The 20,536-nt window shown below is 39.2% G+C and overlaps 1 protein-coding gene across 1 annotated transcript in view; it reads left to right on the plus strand.

Annotated features, from left to right (window-relative positions):
• Positions 1 to 20,536, plus strand: part of smc4 (structural maintenance of chromosomes 4) — a 31,063-nt gene that overhangs the window by 5,299 nt on the left and 5,228 nt on the right. The window contains exons 6-18 of the mRNA XM_060905846.1: positions 1,044 to 1,208; positions 4,061 to 4,188; positions 5,048 to 5,188; positions 5,488 to 5,638; positions 9,107 to 9,271; positions 9,511 to 9,744; positions 9,914 to 10,099; positions 14,002 to 14,163; positions 17,010 to 17,235; positions 17,342 to 17,421; positions 17,500 to 17,652; positions 17,833 to 17,959; positions 18,243 to 18,432. Coding sequence (XP_060761829.1) covers positions 1,044 to 1,208; positions 4,061 to 4,188; positions 5,048 to 5,188; positions 5,488 to 5,638; positions 9,107 to 9,271; positions 9,511 to 9,744; positions 9,914 to 10,099; positions 14,002 to 14,163; positions 17,010 to 17,235; positions 17,342 to 17,421; positions 17,500 to 17,652; positions 17,833 to 17,959; positions 18,243 to 18,432 — 2,108 coding nt within the window. The remainder of the gene's footprint in view (positions 1 to 1,043; positions 1,209 to 4,060; positions 4,189 to 5,047; positions 5,189 to 5,487; positions 5,639 to 9,106; positions 9,272 to 9,510; positions 9,745 to 9,913; positions 10,100 to 14,001; positions 14,164 to 17,009; positions 17,236 to 17,341; positions 17,422 to 17,499; positions 17,653 to 17,832; positions 17,960 to 18,242; positions 18,433 to 20,536) is intronic.

A 20,536-nucleotide genomic window follows, 5' to 3' on the forward strand; every position in this document is an offset into this window, starting at 1 on the left:
GCACGTAAATATTGGTGTGTGAGAAAATACAGTCTAACCCCAATATTACTTGTGCTGCTTCAGTGAGGCAGGGTCATGCACACTCATTCAGGTTTTTTGTTTTGTTTTTTTTAATCCCCCTCCCCTTTCTTTCTTTGAGCTGTATTTGAATATTACCTTGTGGCCATTTTTTATTTTACATTTTCCTTTGTTCCATGTTTTTTTTTGTTTGTTTGTGTTTTTTTTTTTTGTACAAGTTCTTTTTAGAAATTTTTGGTGATTGTTGCTTTTTGCTGAGCTTGTACTAAGTATGCTGTTATTGTGAATTTAATGGTCTACTGCAGCTCAGTAGTTATGATTTTTGGATAATTATTTTGTATTAGTTTGTTCCTGCATCAGCATCTATGCATAGTGATGAATTAATGTAGATTAAGTGTATTGACATGGACGAGAAATTCTATGGCTGCTTTTTTGTTCTGTACATCTTTTGTTCTCATGTACATGTATTATTTGTTCATCTTTTTATTTTATTAATTAATTAATTTATTTATTTATTTATTTTAAACTTGGTTTTGTTTGTTCCTGCTACACTGAAATACATTCACACCTGTTTCTTTAAACCGAGGTTCATATTGAGCTTTAGTTTAGAGAAATGTTCATTGGTTTAAATTCTTTATTGTAAAAATTTTCAGTCAGGAATTTGACTTAATTGGCTTTTGAAAACTGAAAATATCAGGTTTCCTGTTTGTGTATGGCTTTTTATTATTAACTTATTTAAATTGCATTTACATGCATGGTTTGGCAAATGTACAATTGCAGTGGCTTGAATTTGTGATTTTTGTCAGTGAAAGAAGCTTTTTATGAGCTTGAATCAACAGTTTAAATGTATTTTCTACATTAAGCCTTAATCAATAAGCGCTGTATATTTCAACAGCCCCTTATTTTGCCCGTTCTTATATATTTAGCCCTATTTTTTTCCACTTGGTTAAGACTGAGAAATAGGATGAACTAGTCTAAGATGTGGTGCGTCTGTGTGCATGTGTGTGACTGCCTATTTTCATCAGGGAGAAGTGGAGCAGATTGCGATGATGAAGCCCAAAGGCCAGACGGAGCATGACGAAGGCATGCTGGAATACCTAGAGGACATCATTGGTTCCTGTCGACTCAAAGAGCCCATCAACACGCTGTGCAGACGAGTGGAGCTACTGAATGAGCAGAGAGGGGAAAAGGTGAGAGGAAACACCTGCTTCAACCTCTTAAGTCATTCATTCTTCCACGGTTTGTGTTTATGCTTTCAGGCTTACAGAAAATCATGTGGAGAATGTTTTGGAGGTGTGAGCAATTATTATTTAGTCACTGTTCATAGTGGTAGAAAAGGAGACCATGTTATTACAGTTTTACACAAATGGTTAAAAAGGGCAAAATTTTGACTGAACTGTGTTCTCTACATTTAGTGTGAAAATCACTAAAATTGATTTTATAAATTGTAATACCTCGAAGTGGGTGTTTTAATATCTGCTGGGTGCTCTGAGGTCTTTGGCTGAACACTCACATGTTGAACATGGTATTTTGCTGTACTCGTTTATTTTGAGCACAATTTAGGCTTTATTTTTTGAAATTGTGTAATATCATGGCCATGTTTTACTGATGGTTCTCTGGTCATGAGCGTCTTGTTTCTCACGACAAGCTGCTTTCTGAAAGATTGAGCATGATGAAAGGAAAAGCAGGGCATAAGCCCTTGTTGCTTTTATTTGTCATGCTCTAGGGCTTCTTTGTGTTTATTAGCTCCATTTACACCTCACATTAGCAATCATTTTCAGTGAGCCTCTTTGAAGTGATCTGATTCCCATGAAGCTTAGATCTGTTGGGGGGGGATAATTTAAAAAACATAATTTTCAGGGTGCAAAGGGTCTGAGGGCAGTGGTGTTTTTGGATTTGAACTTATTTATTTATTAAGTATTGCAGTATTTATCTTGCTGTAAATGTGCCCACATTGGGAATTGAGTTAAAATTGTTTAGCTTTTGTTACCCAACTGACTTCACTGCAGAAGTAATAATGAATACTAATCTGTACATATGGGTTCATAAAATTTATTTTTAAAATTAATAAAGTATATAAAATAAACTTTGGGTACGTTGTGCAAAGCATTTGTGTGGACAGATTATTTAGTGCACAAGACGAATTACACGAGGTAAAAATGTCTCAAGGATTTGTGCCAAGAAAAAAAAAAAAGGTTATATTGTGAGTGATTTTATAAAACAAGGACTAAAGCCTAATCTGAATGTTGTAGTGCTGGATGACTGAATTACAGAAGGCCCCAAGTTTTTAAAGGAATTGTTTAAAAGTTGTTATAAGAGCTTTAGGCTCTTATAACAACTTAATTGTGTTATTGCAAATGATCACAGGGAAAATTTTGGGAAATCATATGGGGGTGTATGTTAAACTGTCTGTGACTGTCCACTGGGGGCGGTGGTGGCAATATTCGTATTCCCCCCCCCCCCCCCCCCCCCCCAAAAAAAAAGTTAAGCCACAAGTGTACTTTAGTACTATCTAAAAGTGTGCAAAAAAGTTGCAGTGTGTATTATATTATTTCCTTTTAGCTCTGCACAGTCGACTTTTTTTTTTTAATTAAATCACAGGCGCTCTTATTGTGATAACTAAAGGTTCATAATAGCAGAACAGAGTAAGCATTGGAAATTATGGTCCCATTCCAGTTGCATGACCCATACACAATGCTACAGTGAACTTTCACACTGTGTGGGTGATGCCATTAAAGTAAAACCACAGCAAGAATATAACTGAGGAGGAATTGGCACTGAAAAGCAAGGTATATCAGTAATTAGGCAACACTTTGAAACTGTTCTCATTCCTTGCTACAACCTGTTGAGCAGTAATGGAATATGTAAACCTCCTAAAAGTAGTTTTAATGAGGATGGTTTTTAATTTTATATGAGTTGAGATTTTATTTTTGCCTCATTACACCCACACCCCCGACCTCTATGTAGTGTGTTTAAGACCACTGTGTTGGACCCTATGCAGAGAAGATATGTAGTGAATAGGAAGCCATTTAGGAATCTGGCCAGCTGCATGCTCAGGGACTTGAATAAATAGATCTGTGAAGATTTGCTAAAGATGGCCTGATATTTGGAGAAGTAATGTTTGCAGTAATGCTAGGGTGGGAACTTTTTATTCATGCTAAGAAATAATTTACAAACAATAGTTACTGCAATTATTGGTGGTGTGTGGCTGTTGAAATGGAAATTCATTTAAAAGTTGTTCAGGAAACATTTGGCTGTTTTTCTTTTGCTGTTTTAATTTGACCATTGCAAAATGGTAATTTTAATTTTCTTTAATGAAAAATATGTATATTGCTGAAAACAATGAGCCAAAATTATCTATGGGTATGCACATCAAGTCAGACTGTGAAACTTAATTGTCTTAATCTATTGCAACAAAAATATTCACAATATCCAGCAACCTTGGTTTAAAAATAAACCATCACTTTGCCCTTTAGATTTACTGTTTTGCTCCAGAATTATAGATATTTACAGCCTTTTGGTGGGACTGTGGCTGCTGCGCCATTTGGAATGACTTCCTGGCCTCTATTTGGTGGACTGACTTTATTTATTTTTATTTATTAATTACTGTAAAGCGACCTTGGGTTTTGTGAAAGGTGCTATATAAATTGAACTTACTATTTTTATTTAACTTGGTTAACTAATAATTTAAATCACTATGGCAGACATCCAGTCATGGAGTGTGACTGTCTGCTTGTGAGGTTTTTCTATATTATTTGGTCTTGATCTGAAGTTATTTGCATTTGCATTTTGAAATTGATTCATTTTGTTGCCTTAGACTAAAGATGTAGCTCATTTACCATGATTGCAGAAAATGTGATGTTGAACCCAGATGATATTCAGAAAGAACCTTCTTGAATCTAGGTTTAAAAACCCATCAGTCAACCCTCCCGTAATCAAATGGTTGTATAACTAATCAAATATTCAATTATTCTGACCAACCCTAGTATGGTCTAATTAAAATGTAAAGGGTCTGAGTCATATTTTGGTTCTCCATTTTCAGCTGAATCGTGTGAAGTTGGTGGAGAAGGAGAAGAACGCCCTGGAGGGTGAAAAGAATCAAGCGGTGGAATTTCTCACCCTAGAGAATGACATATTTAAGAAGAGAAGCCAACTCTGCCAGTTCTATGTGTAAGGTCCACATGCACAGTCAATAATTTAAGATCTGATGGAAAGTTGGGGGGGGGATGCTAAAGCTTTAATTTTGCTCTACATTTCCTGGTAAATTATTCCTGAGCACTAAAATTTGAATGTAGTTAATTTGCTGCATCCTGCTGCAGAATGAATTGCAAACTGAAATCAATCAGCAAATCTGAGCGCATAATGCCATAATCCCGGAGTTTGAGTATGTCCACAGATGATATACTTCTGCTGGAAAATTGCCCACAGAATGGAGCAGAAACTGGAAATTACAGTATGTTGTGTATTTGTTAGGAGTTATGTAAATATTCAGTAAGAGTACTAACTTTATGTGGTCACATTTAAAAAAAAAAAAAAATTGTTAATCAGGTGAGGTGTTTGTGATTTATGAAACTTGAATTGCAGGACATTTAATGAATAACATTAATTTGGGATTAAGATTGAAGAGTAACTCCATTTTTGAATTTCATAGAAACAAAACCACAATTCTAAATTACTTTCTTCTGATTTTTTTTTTTTTTTACTTTAAATGAAAGTTGCTGCTGTTAGCAAGTGAATGGGGTTTTTATTTTTATTTTTTTTTAAAGTATAAAGCATGCAAAAAAAAAAAGCCACCTTGGTTGCTCTTTACAAACACTGTTGTCTTGTGACCTTTCTGGCCACTCTTTCCCATGGCCTTAGAGTATTTAGTATCCAGTAAGACCTGTTAAATATTTTTAATTACGTTACCATTTCAGATAATGTATCAGATCTCACTGTGAGAGTGGCTTTTTCATTGGCCTAGGAGGTCGTGAAGATCTAAAACTTTTTTTTTAATTAAGTATTTCTTGTTTCTCTTTTTGTATATTAGACATGAATTGCAGCAGCGTGTGGCTGAAAAGGAATCAGAAAAACAAGAGATCCAGGAGGACACCAAGGGACTGACTGAAAAAAGCAACCAGCTCGCAGAGGAAATGAAGGGGAAGAACGAAGCCCTGAAGAATGTCGAGAAGTAAGATCGCAAAGGGCCTGACTCATTTGACCTCTGGGTCCCCCCCCCCCCCCCCCCCCCCCCCCCCCCCCCCGTGTGTCTTGCACAATCGCTGCAATACTTAGTTGGTATATCAGTTAGCTCCTGGTGTTGGACCTATGTATTGTTTTTTGTATTCCTGCAGCTAAAAGGATTGAGTTGAACTGCCTGTCCTATACCTTCACTTCATTACCCCACTCTCTCCATTTACTGAAATGGTAACATGGGCACATTCAGAGCTCAAGTTTCTCAGCTTAGTCAAGGTTGTGTTGTCTGTCCAGGAAAATGGGCAAGCTGACCAAGTTCATTGAGGGCCAGAAGGAGAAATTCACCCAGTTGGACCTCCAGGATGTGGAGGTGCGTGAGAAGCTCAAGCACACCAAGAACAAGACCAAGAAACTCCATAAACAGCTGCAAAAGGACAAGGAAAAGGTGTGTGCAATGATTGAGTGATGCTTGTTCATGAAATATGTACAAGCTTTAAATATTTTGGAAAAATAAATTTGATGCATGATTGTATGAGGTGGTGTGTTGGTAATGTGCACTGTTTCTAGCCTGAATGTTAATAGGATTGTATAAAATGTATGGCAAGTAAAGGTATTTACAAGCAACAATATTTCTGACCAATGAAGCTATGCATTATAGTTGTGATATCAGCACGGTGACCCTTGTTCATCAAAGCACTTTCAAGTGGCTTGAATGAATCTGTATCAGGTTAATGAAACTGTTAAATGACCTCAAAATGAGCAGAGATTTGAGACCAAATAATGAGTCATATGGTGCATATCATGAATGTTTTTAGTTGTCTGGAGGTATTTCATAAATGTAGAGGCAGAGCATGGGGCTTAATGTACACCAATTGGAGCTATGCACATACTATTTGTACACGTAGTTCACCTATACTGGAAAACAAACATGTTGAAGTTTAGTGCACGATTAAGGTGTTGCTTTCTAAAGACACTGATGTGGGTGGGGGTTTTTTGGGGGGGGGGGATGGAGTGGAAGAGGTAGAGCCACCACACTGTATTTACAGTGGTGCTTGAAAGTTTGTGAATCCTTTAGAATTTTCTATATTTCTGCATAAATATGACCTAAAACATCATCAGATTTTCACACAAGTCCTAAAAGTAGATAAAGAGAACCCAGTTAAACAAATGAGACAAAAATATTATACTTGGTCATTTATTTATTGAGGAAAATGATCCAATATTCCATATCTGTGAGTGGCAAAAGTATGTGAACCTTTGCTTTCAGTATCTGGTGTGAGCCCCTTGTGCAGCAATAACTGTAACTAAACGTTTGCGGTAACTGTTGATCAGTCCTGCACACCGGCTTGGAGGAATTTTAGCCCATTCCTCCGTACAGAACAGCTTCAACTCTGGGATGTTGGTGGGTTTCCTCACATGAACTGCTCGCTTCAGGTCCTTCCACAACATTTCGATTGGATTAAGGTCAGGACTTTGACTTGGCCATTCCAAAACATTAACTTTATTCTTCTTTAACCATTCTTTGGTAGAATGACTTGTGTGCTTAGGGTCGTTGTTTTGCTGCATGACCCACCTTCTTCTGAGATTCAGTTCATGGACAGATGTCCTGACATTTTCCTTTAGAATTGGCTGGTATAATTCAGAATTCATTGTTCCATCAATGATGGCAAGCCGTCCTGGCCCAGATGCAGCAAAACAGGCCCAAACCATGATACTACCACCACCATGTTTCACAGATGGGATAAGGTTCTTATGCTGGAATCCAGTCTTTTCCTTCTCCAAACATAACGTTTCTCATTTAAACCAAAAAGTTCTATTTTGGTCTCATCCGTCCACAAAACGTTTTTCCAATAGCCTTCTGGCTTGTCCACGTGATCTTTAGCAAACTGCAGACGAGCAGCAGTGTTCTTTTTGGAGAGCAGTGGCTTTCTTCTTGCAACCCTGCCATGCACACCATTGTTCAGTGTTCTCCTGATGGTAGACTCATGAACATTAGCCAACGTGAGAGAGGCCTTCAGTTGCTTAGAAGTTACCCTGGGGTCCTTAGTGACCTTGCCGACTATTACACGCCTTGCTCTTGGAGTGATCTTTGTTGGTCGACCACTCCTGGGGAGGGTAACAATGGTGTTGAATTTCCTCCATTTGTATACAATCTGTCTGACTGTGGATTGGTGGAGTCCAAACTCTTTAGAGATGGTTTTGTAACCTTTTCCAACCTGATGAGCAACAGCAATGCCTTTTCTGAGGTCCTCAGAAATCTCCTTTGTTCGTGCCATGATACACTTCCACAAACATGTGTTGTGAAGATCAGACTTTGATAGATCCCTGTTCTTTAAATAAAACAGGGTGCCCAGTCACACCTGATTGTCATCCCATTGATTGAAAACACCTGACTCTAATTTCACCTTCAAATTAACTGCTAATCCTCGAGGTTCACATACTTTTGCCACTAACAGGTATGTAATATTGGATCATTTTCCTCAATAAATAAATGACCAAGTATAATATTTTTGTCTCCTTTGTTTAACTGGGTTCTCTTTATCTACTTTTAGGACTTGTGTGAAAATCTGATGATGTTTTAGGTCATATTTATGCAGAAATATAGGAAATTCTAAAGGGTTCACAAACTTTCAAGCACCACTGTAGTTTATATTTTGCTGAAAAGCTGACCTAGAATAAAAGTACCAATTTGCAGGAGATGCAAATGAGCAAAACGAAATTGCAGCAAACTTTCTGGCAGCAATTTTATTTTTCTCCAATATTAACATTGTAGATAATAGGTGAACTGTCTGACCATTTGCAGTGGGAGTGTTTCTTCTGAGCTTGGTTTGTAGAGTTTTTAAACCAAGGATAAAATTGTATTTTAAATATGATCACTGTTGGTCTGTCATGTCTGATTTATGATTTTGTGGGCAAAGCAAATCCATTGCATGTTCTCGTAAGTTGGAAAAGATCTGATGTTTTTACTAGTTTTGCATTATCTTTGTCGGTCCCCCCCCCTCCTGCGTGGGTTTCCACAAAACCAAAACAATCCGTTAGTCATAAATAGGAGTGAGATTTTCAGGGGTTATGGAGGCAGGGCAGTTTGGCTCCCTAGGGTGCTGTGTTCTGTGAGATGCTTGTGAAGTATGACTTTATGTAACAATTGCAGCCGAGTTTCCGTCTTTAGGGCTGTGCTCTGTAACCGTTTGGAGGGGTTTTTGTTTTTTCCCCTCCCCCCTCCCTTCTTCCTCTTCCGTTTCCCCCAATTTAATGTCTCCCACATTTCAATAGATATTCAGTTTCCCTGTAATATGTACTTAATTCTATTAGCTAGATAGTGAGAGACTTTATTCATCCCAAAGGAAATTAAGACATCCAATAGCTTGAGACATGCATGCAAAGAAAAAGGGAGGGGGGGGACCTCACAGAGGACAATTGAGATGATCAGATGCTAGGCAGTATGCATAGTGGAAGTGGTTCAGTGGGATGCTATGGTAGAATAGCATAAACAGCAATAGAATTTAACTATTAACATCTTTTAATACTCGCAAACATACTAGAATTAAGATTTTTAAAAAATAGAAAAGGGTTGTGTCTCAGGGCTAATATAGCCAGTAAAAGGGGAAAAAGACAGTCTGGGCTGGGTGTAGACTGACATGATGTGGTGGGGACAGAGTGAGGTAGACTCATGCCCAAAAGTTCATTTCGCCCCCTTATTCTGTGTGGAACTGAACAGCTGGATGGCCCTGGGGACAAAGGACCTCCTCAAGCTGTCTGAGCATGATGGCGACAGACATCTGTATGTAAACAGATGAGCAAACTTAATGCCGTACTACACGTCTTTTGAAAAATTGGAGGATATCCATTCATGTTGATGCATAATCAGTCTAAGATGTATTCCCCCCCCCCCCCCCCAACCTCTGTTGTTTAGTTGGAGGAAGTAAAAAATGTTCCTGCCAGCAGTGAAAAGATCATCACAGAGGCTTCTGCCCAGAAAGAAGTGTTGGAGAAGGAAAAGGTTAAGGAGGAAGCAGTTCTAGCCCAGGTGATGGAGCGCCTGAAAGAGGAGACCAGTGGCCTACAGCAGGAAAAGGAGGTCTGCTACACTTCTGTTCTATTCACTGATGTTTAACTTTAATCTGCATGCTTTGGAGAATGTTAGTCTGAATGTTGGTCAAGTGTACAGTTATTGTGTGGTGGCTGGGCTTCCCCTAAGTGAGTTCATAAAGAATTTTGGGTAAGTGTGTATACGTTAAGAGCCGATTGGCTATTATTAAATACATTTATATGGATCTGCACATACCATAATTTTTAAGTAAAACTTTGCCTCGTCAGCAAAAAGAGAAGGAGCTTCTGGAGCTAAGTAAAGCTGTGAATGAGACCCGCTCACAGATGGACGTAGCTCAGTCAGAGCTGGACATCTACCTGAGTCAGCACAACACAGCTATTTCACAGCTCAACCAGGCTAAAGAGGCCCTACAGGGAACTGCTGACACACTCCGAGACAGAAGAGCTGCCATCAAAGAGCTGAAGGTCAAAGTGCCCAAGTGTGAGCAAGAGCTTAAGAAGGTGTGTTTGTACAGGGGTTTATATGCGTTCCAAAATGACTTGAAAGTTGACTAGAGAAGCTAATTGCTGCTGACGTTTGACTGATCAGCAAAACTTGCATTTGGGAAAACTTTATGCTTGTCACATAAAGGCTTTTTAGTGTGTAATCCATTATTGCTTGTGTGTGCAGGATGAGGAGGAGCTGAAGCATATTTCTGAGCAAGATGGACAGGCCCAAGCTACGGTTAGGGACATGAGGCAGAAGGTTGAAGAGGCCAAGTCCTCGCTGTCCTCCACCCGCAGCCGAGGCAAAGTGCTTGATGCACTCATGCAGCAGAAACACAGTGGCAAGATCCCTGGCATCCTCGGACGTCTGGTGAGATATGATAATACGCATGGATTAAAGTTTTCCGTCGCTACGACGGATTTCCGTCAACTGGGAGCGCTAAAGGTCAATAATGAGTGATGCAGATCCGAGGAAGAAAAAAATGGAGTGGGGGGGTAGGCCCATAGGTCTGACACCGATGTGATTTAGAACTTCACCAAGCTGCTGTGATTGCCTGTTGTTGAACCCTTTCTTGTGCTATGTTTGAGTGTATGTAAAGGAATAAGTTGTTGCGCTATATAGGCATAAATAAATTAATTAATTAAATAAAGCCTCTGCTACTGTCTAGTCCCAGGGAGGCTCGGCGTAGGCAGCGAGCCGCGGTGCTCGGCTTGAGTTTCGTTTCTATCGGCGGCTCCAGACCGACTTTGCACGCTCGTAACTCAGCCAGGGGAGGTCCCAGCCTCCCCAAACTTGGCAGCCAGCGATTCACCCCGAGGTGAGCCGCGGCGCTCCGCACAAAAGGTCAGAAAACAGTGGAAGCCAATACTCCGAAGCTCAAAATTCAGGAAAGTGGCTCGGTCCGGTGTCGCAAGTGCACAAGAACAGTTATTTGAAAGTTAACCTGATGAATTTGCGCGTGCGATTTCATGAAGAACCGGGACAATTGGCATTCGGTGAAAGATTCACACCTATGACTCATTATATTCGCACGCGCCCTCTCACCCACTGTTGCTTCGTTTTCCCGATTTACACGCGTGTCTGAAGATGGAGTTTTCAGAAATCTCCACTGCCCAGAGTTTGCGAAAGTAGCTGTTTTCAGTGACTGAAACCAGTACCAGTCAAAAGTTTGGAAACACCTTCAAATTCGATGTTTTTATTTTTACATTTTTTTCCTACATTGTAAATGAATATTGAAGTCATCCAGACTATGCAGCAACACGTAAGGAATAATTTAGTAAACTTTAAAATGTTAATCAAACCAAAATGTTTTAGATTCTTAAAGTAGGCACCTTTTGCTTTGATTACAGCTTTGCACACTCTTGACATTCTCTCAATCAGCTTCATGAGGCCATCACTCGAAATGGTTTTCCAACAGTCTTGAAGGAGTTCCCAGAGGTGCTGAGCACTCGTTGGCTGCTTTGCCTTCACTCTGCGGTCCAACTCATCCCAAACTTTTTCGGACTGACTGACCTTCATTTCTTAAAGTAATGATGGACTGTCGTTTTTCTTTACTTAGTTGCACTGCAAAAAATGGCCTTTCAAAAATAAGAAATAAAAGATTAAAACAAAGCATATTTGCTTGAATCAGGTGAAAAAAATCTGCCAATGGAACTAGTCAAATTTGACTTGGTAAGATTTCTTAAAGTAAGATGAAAAATCTAACCTGTTTTTAGATGAAATAATTCCAAAATAAGATTGGGGAACTTATCATGCAAGATCTGATTAACTCAAAATAATCAAAATAGTTCTTATAACAAGATCGTACTTCTTACATTTAGCCATTCAAGTCATTTTTTAATTTATTTCATTTTAAGGGTATTTCACTTATATTCATGACAAAGTCTTAGCAGTAAAAACTGAATTTAAGATAAATATACTAATATTAGGATTGTTAAATTCTACAACTAAGCATTGCTAGCTTAAAAGATTCTCCTTTTGTGACCTGTAATTAGTAAAATACTCTAGATATGAGACCAGAGACTATCTTGAATCAAGTTGACGACACGTGTAGCATTGCAACAAGTTTATTTTTTTTCCCATTTCAACATTCAAACATTAAAAGATCTCTTAAGATTCCACTTCCCCAGGACCTCAGGCATAAAAAAAAAAAAGTCTACGCATTTTGACTTACAGTGCTTACACCACGCCAAAGCAGCAGTGCATTTTGGGGGCACTGACTATTCATGTGTATGAGGGGTTTACAAGATCAGGCACAAAAACCCCCAAAAAAAACAACAGCAAAAAAAAAAACACTGAACTTAACTCGCAGCATTCCAAAAAGACCTCACTAAAATGCCCTCCACTCACTCAGTCTTTTTGAAGGCACTTGTCTGGTCTAGAGTCTGTACCGTACAGCATCTAGAAGGATCTCAATCTGAATGACTGAGAAAACAGTCGCAGTAAACTTAGGATATGTAAGGTGGAGTTGAATTGTAATGAAAGATTCAAACATTTCAGTAAAGTTCATTTATTCCCAAAACAAGCATGCTTTTTTTTTTTTTTCTTGAAACAAGATGAACTGCATTTGACAAATGTCCAAAATGTACTTACTTGTTTTAAAAAAAAACTTGTTTTATTTTCAAAGGTGCTCCAAATAAGACTTTCAAGACATTTTGTCTATACAAGATTTTCAAGATGGACTGTCTAAAAACTAGCCTTTCTAGCTAAATGAGGTTTTGCTTGTTGGGCAATTATGTCTTATAATAAGGGTGGCTAGATGTTTTGACTTGAAAATAGACAAACATCCTAAGATTTTTATTTTTTGCAGTGTGAGTAGTTCTGGCATAATATGGATTAGAACAGTACTCAAATAGGGCCATTCACTGTATACCAACTCTACCTCTTCACAACACAACTGATGGTCTCAAACACATTAAGAGGTCAAGAAATTAACTCTTGACAAGGCACAGCTGTAAACTGAAAGCCATTCCAGGTGACTACCTCGTAAAGCTGACTGAGAAAATGCCAAGATGTGCAAAGTTGTCATCTAAGCAAAAGGTGCCACTTTGAAGAATCTAAAATATAAAACATATTCTGGTTTGATTAACACTTTTTTTTTGTTGTTTTTTTTTTTGTTTACCAAATAATTCCATAGATATTTCTTCATAAAGTCGATGATTTTAGTATTAATCTACAATTCAGAAAATTTTAAAATAATGAAAAACCACTGAATTAGAGGCATTTCCAAACTTTTGACTGGTACTGTAGGTGTGAATGAGAGGTGCAACCGAATAAATAAATATGCGTTTTTTTTATCCGGCTACATGTAGGCTATCACTGCGCAAAGCCTCTAATGTTGAAATGCTAGTAATATTTGTTAAAATAATAGTAGGCTAATTTCCACATTTAATTGGTAAAATGGCCCAAGGGATGTGATGGGGATGGCCGTTTTTTAAGGGGGATGATTTGAGATTTTTATTTCAGAAGGGGGATGCCTCCCCCCACATCCCCCCTCAACTCGAGTACTGCGTATAAGGCCATATTTCACCTGACATAGGCTCTTCGATTTCCATCACTAGAGCGCATCAAATTACTTTCGGTTTTGCCAGCATGGACGCGCTTCTTTTAAATGAAGGCACAGATGTGTCAGACATCGACAAAATGGTAAAGAATAAGTGGAGATGGGCTTGGCTAAATGAAATGGGCGATAATGGCAAGCTCCTGCTGCTGTGCCAAGGAAAAAGAAACAAAAGCAGGCATCCAGTGTTGCCAAACTAGATGCCTTTGGCTTCACTGCGAAGAAGCAGAAAAAGTGAACTTTCACTTTACTTTTCTTGTTTCCTGGCTTTATTTCAACAGATTTTCCTATTTTTCTTTCTGTTCCACTCTTTTGAAAGCATGGTTCAAGTTCGACTGCACTTGCACTTTTCTCTGAACCACTGTTGTGCATTACTAAAGTATTGTTGAAATAAATTTGCACTTTGTGCTGAAAACTTGATGTTTCATCATGAATAGCCAGTAATGACAATGGTAAAGTCTTGCCTTAGCTTTAGTCATTGTTCAAATTATGTAAATGTACTATAAGTAGGGGCCGAGGGGATAATGGACAACATGGCGTTTAAAATTTGACGCATTGCTGACGTGGTAGGGGCCAACGACATGGAGCTTTTTTTTTTTTTTTTTGCTTTAATCCATGTAATACGATGGTGTTCGAGTGTTTCCCTTTAGAACGTTTTAAAGCGTTGGCCTTTTAAGCATAACTAAGGGTTTTTCATGCTGTTTCACTCCAGGGTGATCTGGGAGCCATTGATGAGAAGTATGACATTGCTATCTCATCAAGCTGTGGTGCACTCGATAACATTGTGGTGGACACCATTGACACAGCTCAGAAATGTGTCACCTTCCTTAAGGCCCAGAATATTGGAGTGGCGACCTTCATTGGTCTAGACAAGGTATTAATACTTACTGTATGTGTGTACTTGTAACGTGTATAGTGCAGCTGGTGATGGAATTCAAAAGCAAGTGCTGTAGTTATAGCAAAAGTTGTACATTGAAGTGTGTCTCACACCACTGTGAAGAGCATTATATTTAAAAATATACATACCAGATTAGTTTTGCAGAAGTAAATAGGAAGCAGGGTTTATTTTATTTCTCTATCTGTTAAGCCTACAGTGGTGCTTGAAAGTTTGTGAACCCTTTAGAATTTTCTATATTTCTGCATAAATATGACCTAAAACATTATCAGATTTTCGCACAAGTCCTAAAAGTAGATAAAGAGAACCCAGTTAAACAAATGAGACAAAAATATTATACTTGGTCATTTATTTATTGAGGAAAATGATCCAATATTACATATCTGTGAGTGGCAAAAGTATGTGAACCTCTAGGATTAGCAGTTAATTTGAAGGTGAGATTAGTCAGGTGTTTTCAATCAATGGGATGACAATCAGGTGTGACTGGGCACCTGGTTTTATTTAAAGAACAGGGATCTATCAAAGGCTGATCTTCACAACACGTTTGTGGAAGTGTATCATGGCACGAACAAAGGAGATTTCTGAGGACCTCATAAAAAGCGTTGTTGATGCTCATCAGGCTGGAAAAGGTTACAAAGCCATCTCTGAAGAGTTTGGACTCCACCAATCCACAGTCAGACAGATTGTGTACAAATGGAGGAAATTCAAGACCATTGTTAGCCTCCCTAGGAGTGGTCGACCAATAAAGGTCACTCCAAGAGCAAGGTGTGTAATAGTTGGTGAGGTCATAAAGGACCCCAGGGTAACTTCTAAGCAACTGAAGGCCTCTCTCACATTAACAATGGCTAATGTTCATGAGTCCACCATCAGGAGAACGCTGAACAACAATGGTGTGCATGGCAGGGTTGCAAGGAGAAAGCCACTGCTCTCCAAAAAGAACATTGCTGCTTGTCTGCAGTTTGCTAAAGATCATGTAGACAAGCCAGAAGGCTATTGGGGGAAAATGTTTTGTGGATGGATGAGTCCAAAATGGAACTTTTTGGTTTATATGAGAAGCGTTATGTTTGGGAAAGGAAAACACTGCATTCCAGCATAAGAACCTTATCCCATCTGTGAAACATGGTGGTGGTAGTATCATGGTTTGGACCTGTTTTGCTGCATCTGGGCCAGGATGGCTTGCCATCATTGATGGAACAATGAATTCTGAATTATACCAGCGAATTCTAAAGGAAAATGTCAGGACATCTGTCCATGAACTGAATCTCGAGAGAAGGCGGGTCATGCAGCAAGACAACGACCCTAAGCACACAAGTCGTTCTACCAAAGAATGGTTAAAGAAGAATAAAGTTAATGTTTTGGAATGGCTAAGTCAAAGTCCTGACCTTAATCCAATCGAAATGTTGTGGAAGGACCTGAAGCGAGCAGTTCATGTGAGGAAACCCACCAACATCCCAGAGTTGAAGCTGTTCTGTACGGAGGAATGGGCTAAAATTCCTCCAAGCCGGTGTGCAGGACTGATCAACAGTTACTGGAAACATTTAGTTGCAGTTATTGCTGCACAAGGGGGTCACACCAGATACTGAAAGCAAAGGTTCACATGCTTTTGCCATTCACAGATATGTAAAATTGGATCATTTTCCTCAATAAATAAATGACCAAGTATAATATTTTTGTCTCATTTGTTTAACTGGGTTCTTTTTATCTACTTTTAGGACTTGTGTGAAAATCTGATGATGTTTTAGCTCATAATTATGCAGAAATATAGAAAATTCTACAGGGTTCACAAACTTTCAAGCACATAAGTGTTTTATTGTTACTTATTAGACATGGAATAAAACATTTGGGGCATGCTCTTATAATGAAATAATCAGCAATGAAGTGGTGTAATGCAGCCTGACGTCAAGTCAAGTTTATTTGTATAGCGCGTTTAACAATAAACATTATCACAAAGCAGCTTTACGGAATTTGAACGACTTAAAACATGAGCTAATTTTATCCCTAATCTATCCCCAATGAGCAAGCCTGTGGCGATGGTGGCAAGGAAAAACTCCCTCAGACGACATGAGGAAGAAACTTCGAGAGGAACCAGACTCAAAAGGGAACCCATCCTCATTTGGGCAAAAACAGACAACATGACTATAACATTAACAGTTTTAACATGAAGTCAGTTTTGTTGATGTTGTAACTCTTCATTGATGGAAACTTGAGTGCAAAACTGTTCATGACAACTGCAGTCCTAAAGTTAGCAAGTCAACTGTAGTCCTCAGCCATAAAAGCATTACTGTAAGAATCCAGAGCATCTTCCAAGTGTGACTTTCAACTGTCCGTATGGGACCGTCCTCCACAGGAGCGATGTGATGAGATGTACTTTATATACGTTCACAAACTTTTGCCACTCGCAGATATGTAATATTGGATCATTTCTCAATAAATAAATGACCAATTATAATATTTTTTTCATTTGTTTAACTGGGTTCTCTATCTACTTTTAGGACTTGTGTGAAAATCTGATGTTTTAGGTCATTTATGCAGAAATATAGAAAATTCTAAAGGGTTCACAAACTTTCAAGCACCACTGTAGCTGCCAAATAAACATGAATTTAAAAAAAAATAGCCTGGACATGACAACTGATTGTTCCAGGTGTTCAAGCTGCTACTTTCGACTTGCATAATTGTTTCATGGAGCTTTTGGTAGGATATAAATGGTATTGGCTAAACAACTTGTCCTCATTTACTTCTTTTTAAACACAACCCATCTCTTAATGTAATCCTTTATGTAAATATAAATACTGATCCATACTAATTTGAGTAAACTATTTTCATAGATGAAGGTCTGGGAAAGAAACATTAGTGCTATCTCCACACCAGAGAATATTCCCCGTTTGTTTGATATGGTCAAAGTAAAGGATGATTCCATCCGTCCCGCATTCTACTTTGCCCTGAGAGACACACTGGTGGCTAAAGACCTGGAGCAGGCGACTAGAGTGGCCTTCCAGAAAGATAAGCGCTGGAGAGTGGTCACTCTGCGGGGACAGATCATTGAGCAGGCTGGTAAAGAAAAAGGGCCTATTTTAGTATGCTTGTATCAAATATTTAAAAAAAAACACACACTTTGGATTTCATTTTCTCTTATGACAATTTGTGTACTCGCCTTCAGGCACCATGACTGGAGGAGGAGGACGTGTAATGAAAGGCAGAATGGGCTCTTCTATTGGTACTGAAGTCACACAGGAACAGGTGAGATCATGAACCAGGTTCCATCTGTTGCACATTTTAGACCACTTTTCTACCGCATCCTCGTGTGTGTGCATGTAGCTGGACAAAATGGAGAGTGCGTTAAAGGAGAAGGTGGCGCAGCTGCAGGGCTGGCAGCAAAGGAAACAGCAGCTTGAGGAGAGCGTGCACAAACAGAGACAGGCGCTCAGAGACATGAAGAACACATTGGAGAAATACACAGCCAGCATTCAGGTCAGCCAAAATACACACCTCCAAAAGGCTCGCTGAATGCTTGACAGCTTTAAAAGGAAAGAACACGTACTCATGTTATCTTAACATCTCTGTGCATTTAATCAAAACACACCACTATATGAAAGACAGTGCAGTTTTCCACAAAGCAATGCACTTTTATAATTGTGCTATTCTCTATAGAGTCTTGAGGAGCAAGAGATTCACCTGAAGTCTCAGATGAAGGAGCTAGAAGCAAATGTTATTGCTGCTGCCCCAGACAAAGCCAAGCAGAAACAGATGGAGAAAAACCTGGAAGCCTTCAAGAAAAGTAAGATTACTGTGTGATAGTATATGTTTGTACAGTGAGGCTTCATTTTAATAAAATCGTATTGCCAAAGTTAGAGTGGTACTTTAACATGTCAGGGAATACCACAGCAAAAATGTTTTCCACCCATACCCTACAAATTTGAGATTTATTACTGGGTGATATTGGAACAGAAGAGATTATAATGTCGAGTGTCGTGGACCTCCAGGACAAAAACCTCTGAGCTGTGCTTGCTGACTGCAACATTTCTAAAGCTAACGGATCAAACATACTATTGTCTCTAAAGATTATGAGGCTGCATCCAACAAGGCAGGAAAGGTTGAAGCTGAGGTGAAACGACTTCACAACCTAATTGTGGATATCAACAGCCACAAGCTGAAGGCCCAACAGGACAAACTGGATAAGATCAACAAAGAGCTAGATGAGTGTTCATCAGCAATCGCCAAAGCCCAAGTGGCTATCAAGACGGCAGGACGGTATGTGAACTTTGCCTCTGCTGAAACTTATGGAAAAGGGTGATTTGTGTTTTTCCACTGAACAGTATGACTCCATCCAAATACTCCGCATGTATTAACGATGGTTAACTACTTGGTACCCGACCATAACTGCAGTATGTTCTAGGAGTATGTGGGCGAGTAGTGTAAGGATACAATTTGGACATGGACCACAGTCATCTTACCTGTCCTTTGACCCACATGTTCACAGATGACCTATTCACGTATGCTGCAAAATTAAAAAAAAGTGTGTGTACACATTTCTGCAACAGCAAAAATTATTACATTACAGATTTATAGGAATTATTTACACTGCTGCAACAACTGGCTTTGCTTCAGACAGCCATCTTTCTGTATTTTCCAAAGGAATTCTTTGGTTATTCAGAAGCTCCAGCTCAATTATGGGATATCATAGTGTGTGGTATGTCCGTATAATACAGATGTAGTAGATCATCCAGGTTCTGTTTGACTACTATTAATTGCCTACTGGGTATCGGACACACTGCATACTGTTTTTTGTGTACTTGTTATGGAAGTACGCCTGTTTGGATGCAGGTTATCTCTCGACTTACCCATAAACTGAAAATAAAATGGGTTTTTAAAAAAAATACTACTATTCGAGCCACCTGAAACTACAGCCATGAATGTAGGAGTTTCTCTGGAGATTATGTGATGGAAACCAGATATGTGTGCTTTGCCAAGTAAATGGACAGTCCTGTGTTTGGATTTATTGCTCAGTCATGGCAAGCCCCATTGTTTGGCAGAGAAGTGTTAATGTACACATTGCTCTCTTTAACTGCATAAAAGTTTATCTATGCTGTGAATGTTTATGGTTGGGTTGAGCAGACACTAAATTACTAGGCAAATTAGGTCCTTAAAATACACTGCCAGCAAATGATTTAACATCTGAAGTTGCGTTTTGCAATTTTAATAACTATTATTGCTTCAAACAAAACAATGTACAGAATAGCAATTAAATGGTGAAAACACACTCTACTAGGAACATTTTAGGATTTACTTGCAACAAGCTGGCTATGAGCTCTAAAGTACTTGCACTCACAGGCAAAAATGAACATTATAGTGAACTCGATGCATAAATGCACGTTTCCAGTATTTGTTAGACGAAGGCTGCATTTGAAACAGAAGGTTGCTGCTATAATACAGATGTCTCATAAGGCAAGACTTTCAACTGAAGGCATCTTCTAAGGATGTTCATATTGAACAACCTTTTCATGAGCCTTTACTGTAATGACATCAGCATGCTATGTAACTAAACCATAGAGTTAGCTAGATGGCTAACAGATGCCCCTCACATCAGGTTAAACAAATTAATTTGGTTAGTCATACAATGCGGCGGCACGGTGGTGTAGTGGTTAGCGCTGTCGCCTCACAGCAAGAAGGTCCTGGGTTCGAGCCCCGGGGCCGGCGAGGGCCTTTCTGTGCGGAGTTTGCATGTTCTCCCCGTGTCCACGTGGGTTTCCTCCGGGTGCTCCGGTTTCCCCCACAGTCCAAAGACATGCAGGTTAGGTTAACTGGTGACTCTAAATTGACCGTAGGTGTGAATGTGAGTGTGAATGGTTGTCTGTGTCTATGTGTCAGCCCTGTGATGACCTGGCGACTTGTCCAGGGTGTACCCCGCCTTTCGCCCGTAGTCAGCTGGGATGGGCTCCGGCTTGCCTGCGACCCTGTAGAAGGATAAAGCGGCTAGAGATAATGAGATGAGATGAGTCATACAATGCTTATTTCTCGTAACTTTTTAAAAATCAAAAAGGGGGGGGCTCAAACTTATTTGTATAAATAAATGTAAAAAAAAAATCTCTTCTGTGAAGTTTGGTCCAGCATTTAAAATAAATAAATAAATCCATCACTTGAAGGAGCTACTGCACAGATTTCTGGATAATATGCAGCATCAAGGATACGTCAATGTTCCTTTCAACTGGGGGCAGTTTGAAGGCCTCTTAGACAGGAAACGTGAGTTTGATCTGTTTCAAACAGTCCTTGATGCCTTGCTGTCTTGTTGGACATCCTCCTGAGGCAGCATTTTCCCTGTTTTGAATACAGCCGAAGACTATCTTCTAGGTGTGGT

The sequence above is a fragment of the Neoarius graeffei genome, chromosome 23 (assembly GCF_027579695.1).
Source record: "Neoarius graeffei isolate fNeoGra1 chromosome 23, fNeoGra1.pri, whole genome shotgun sequence".
Taxonomy (NCBI): Eukaryota; Metazoa; Chordata; class Actinopteri; order Siluriformes; family Ariidae; genus Neoarius; species Neoarius graeffei.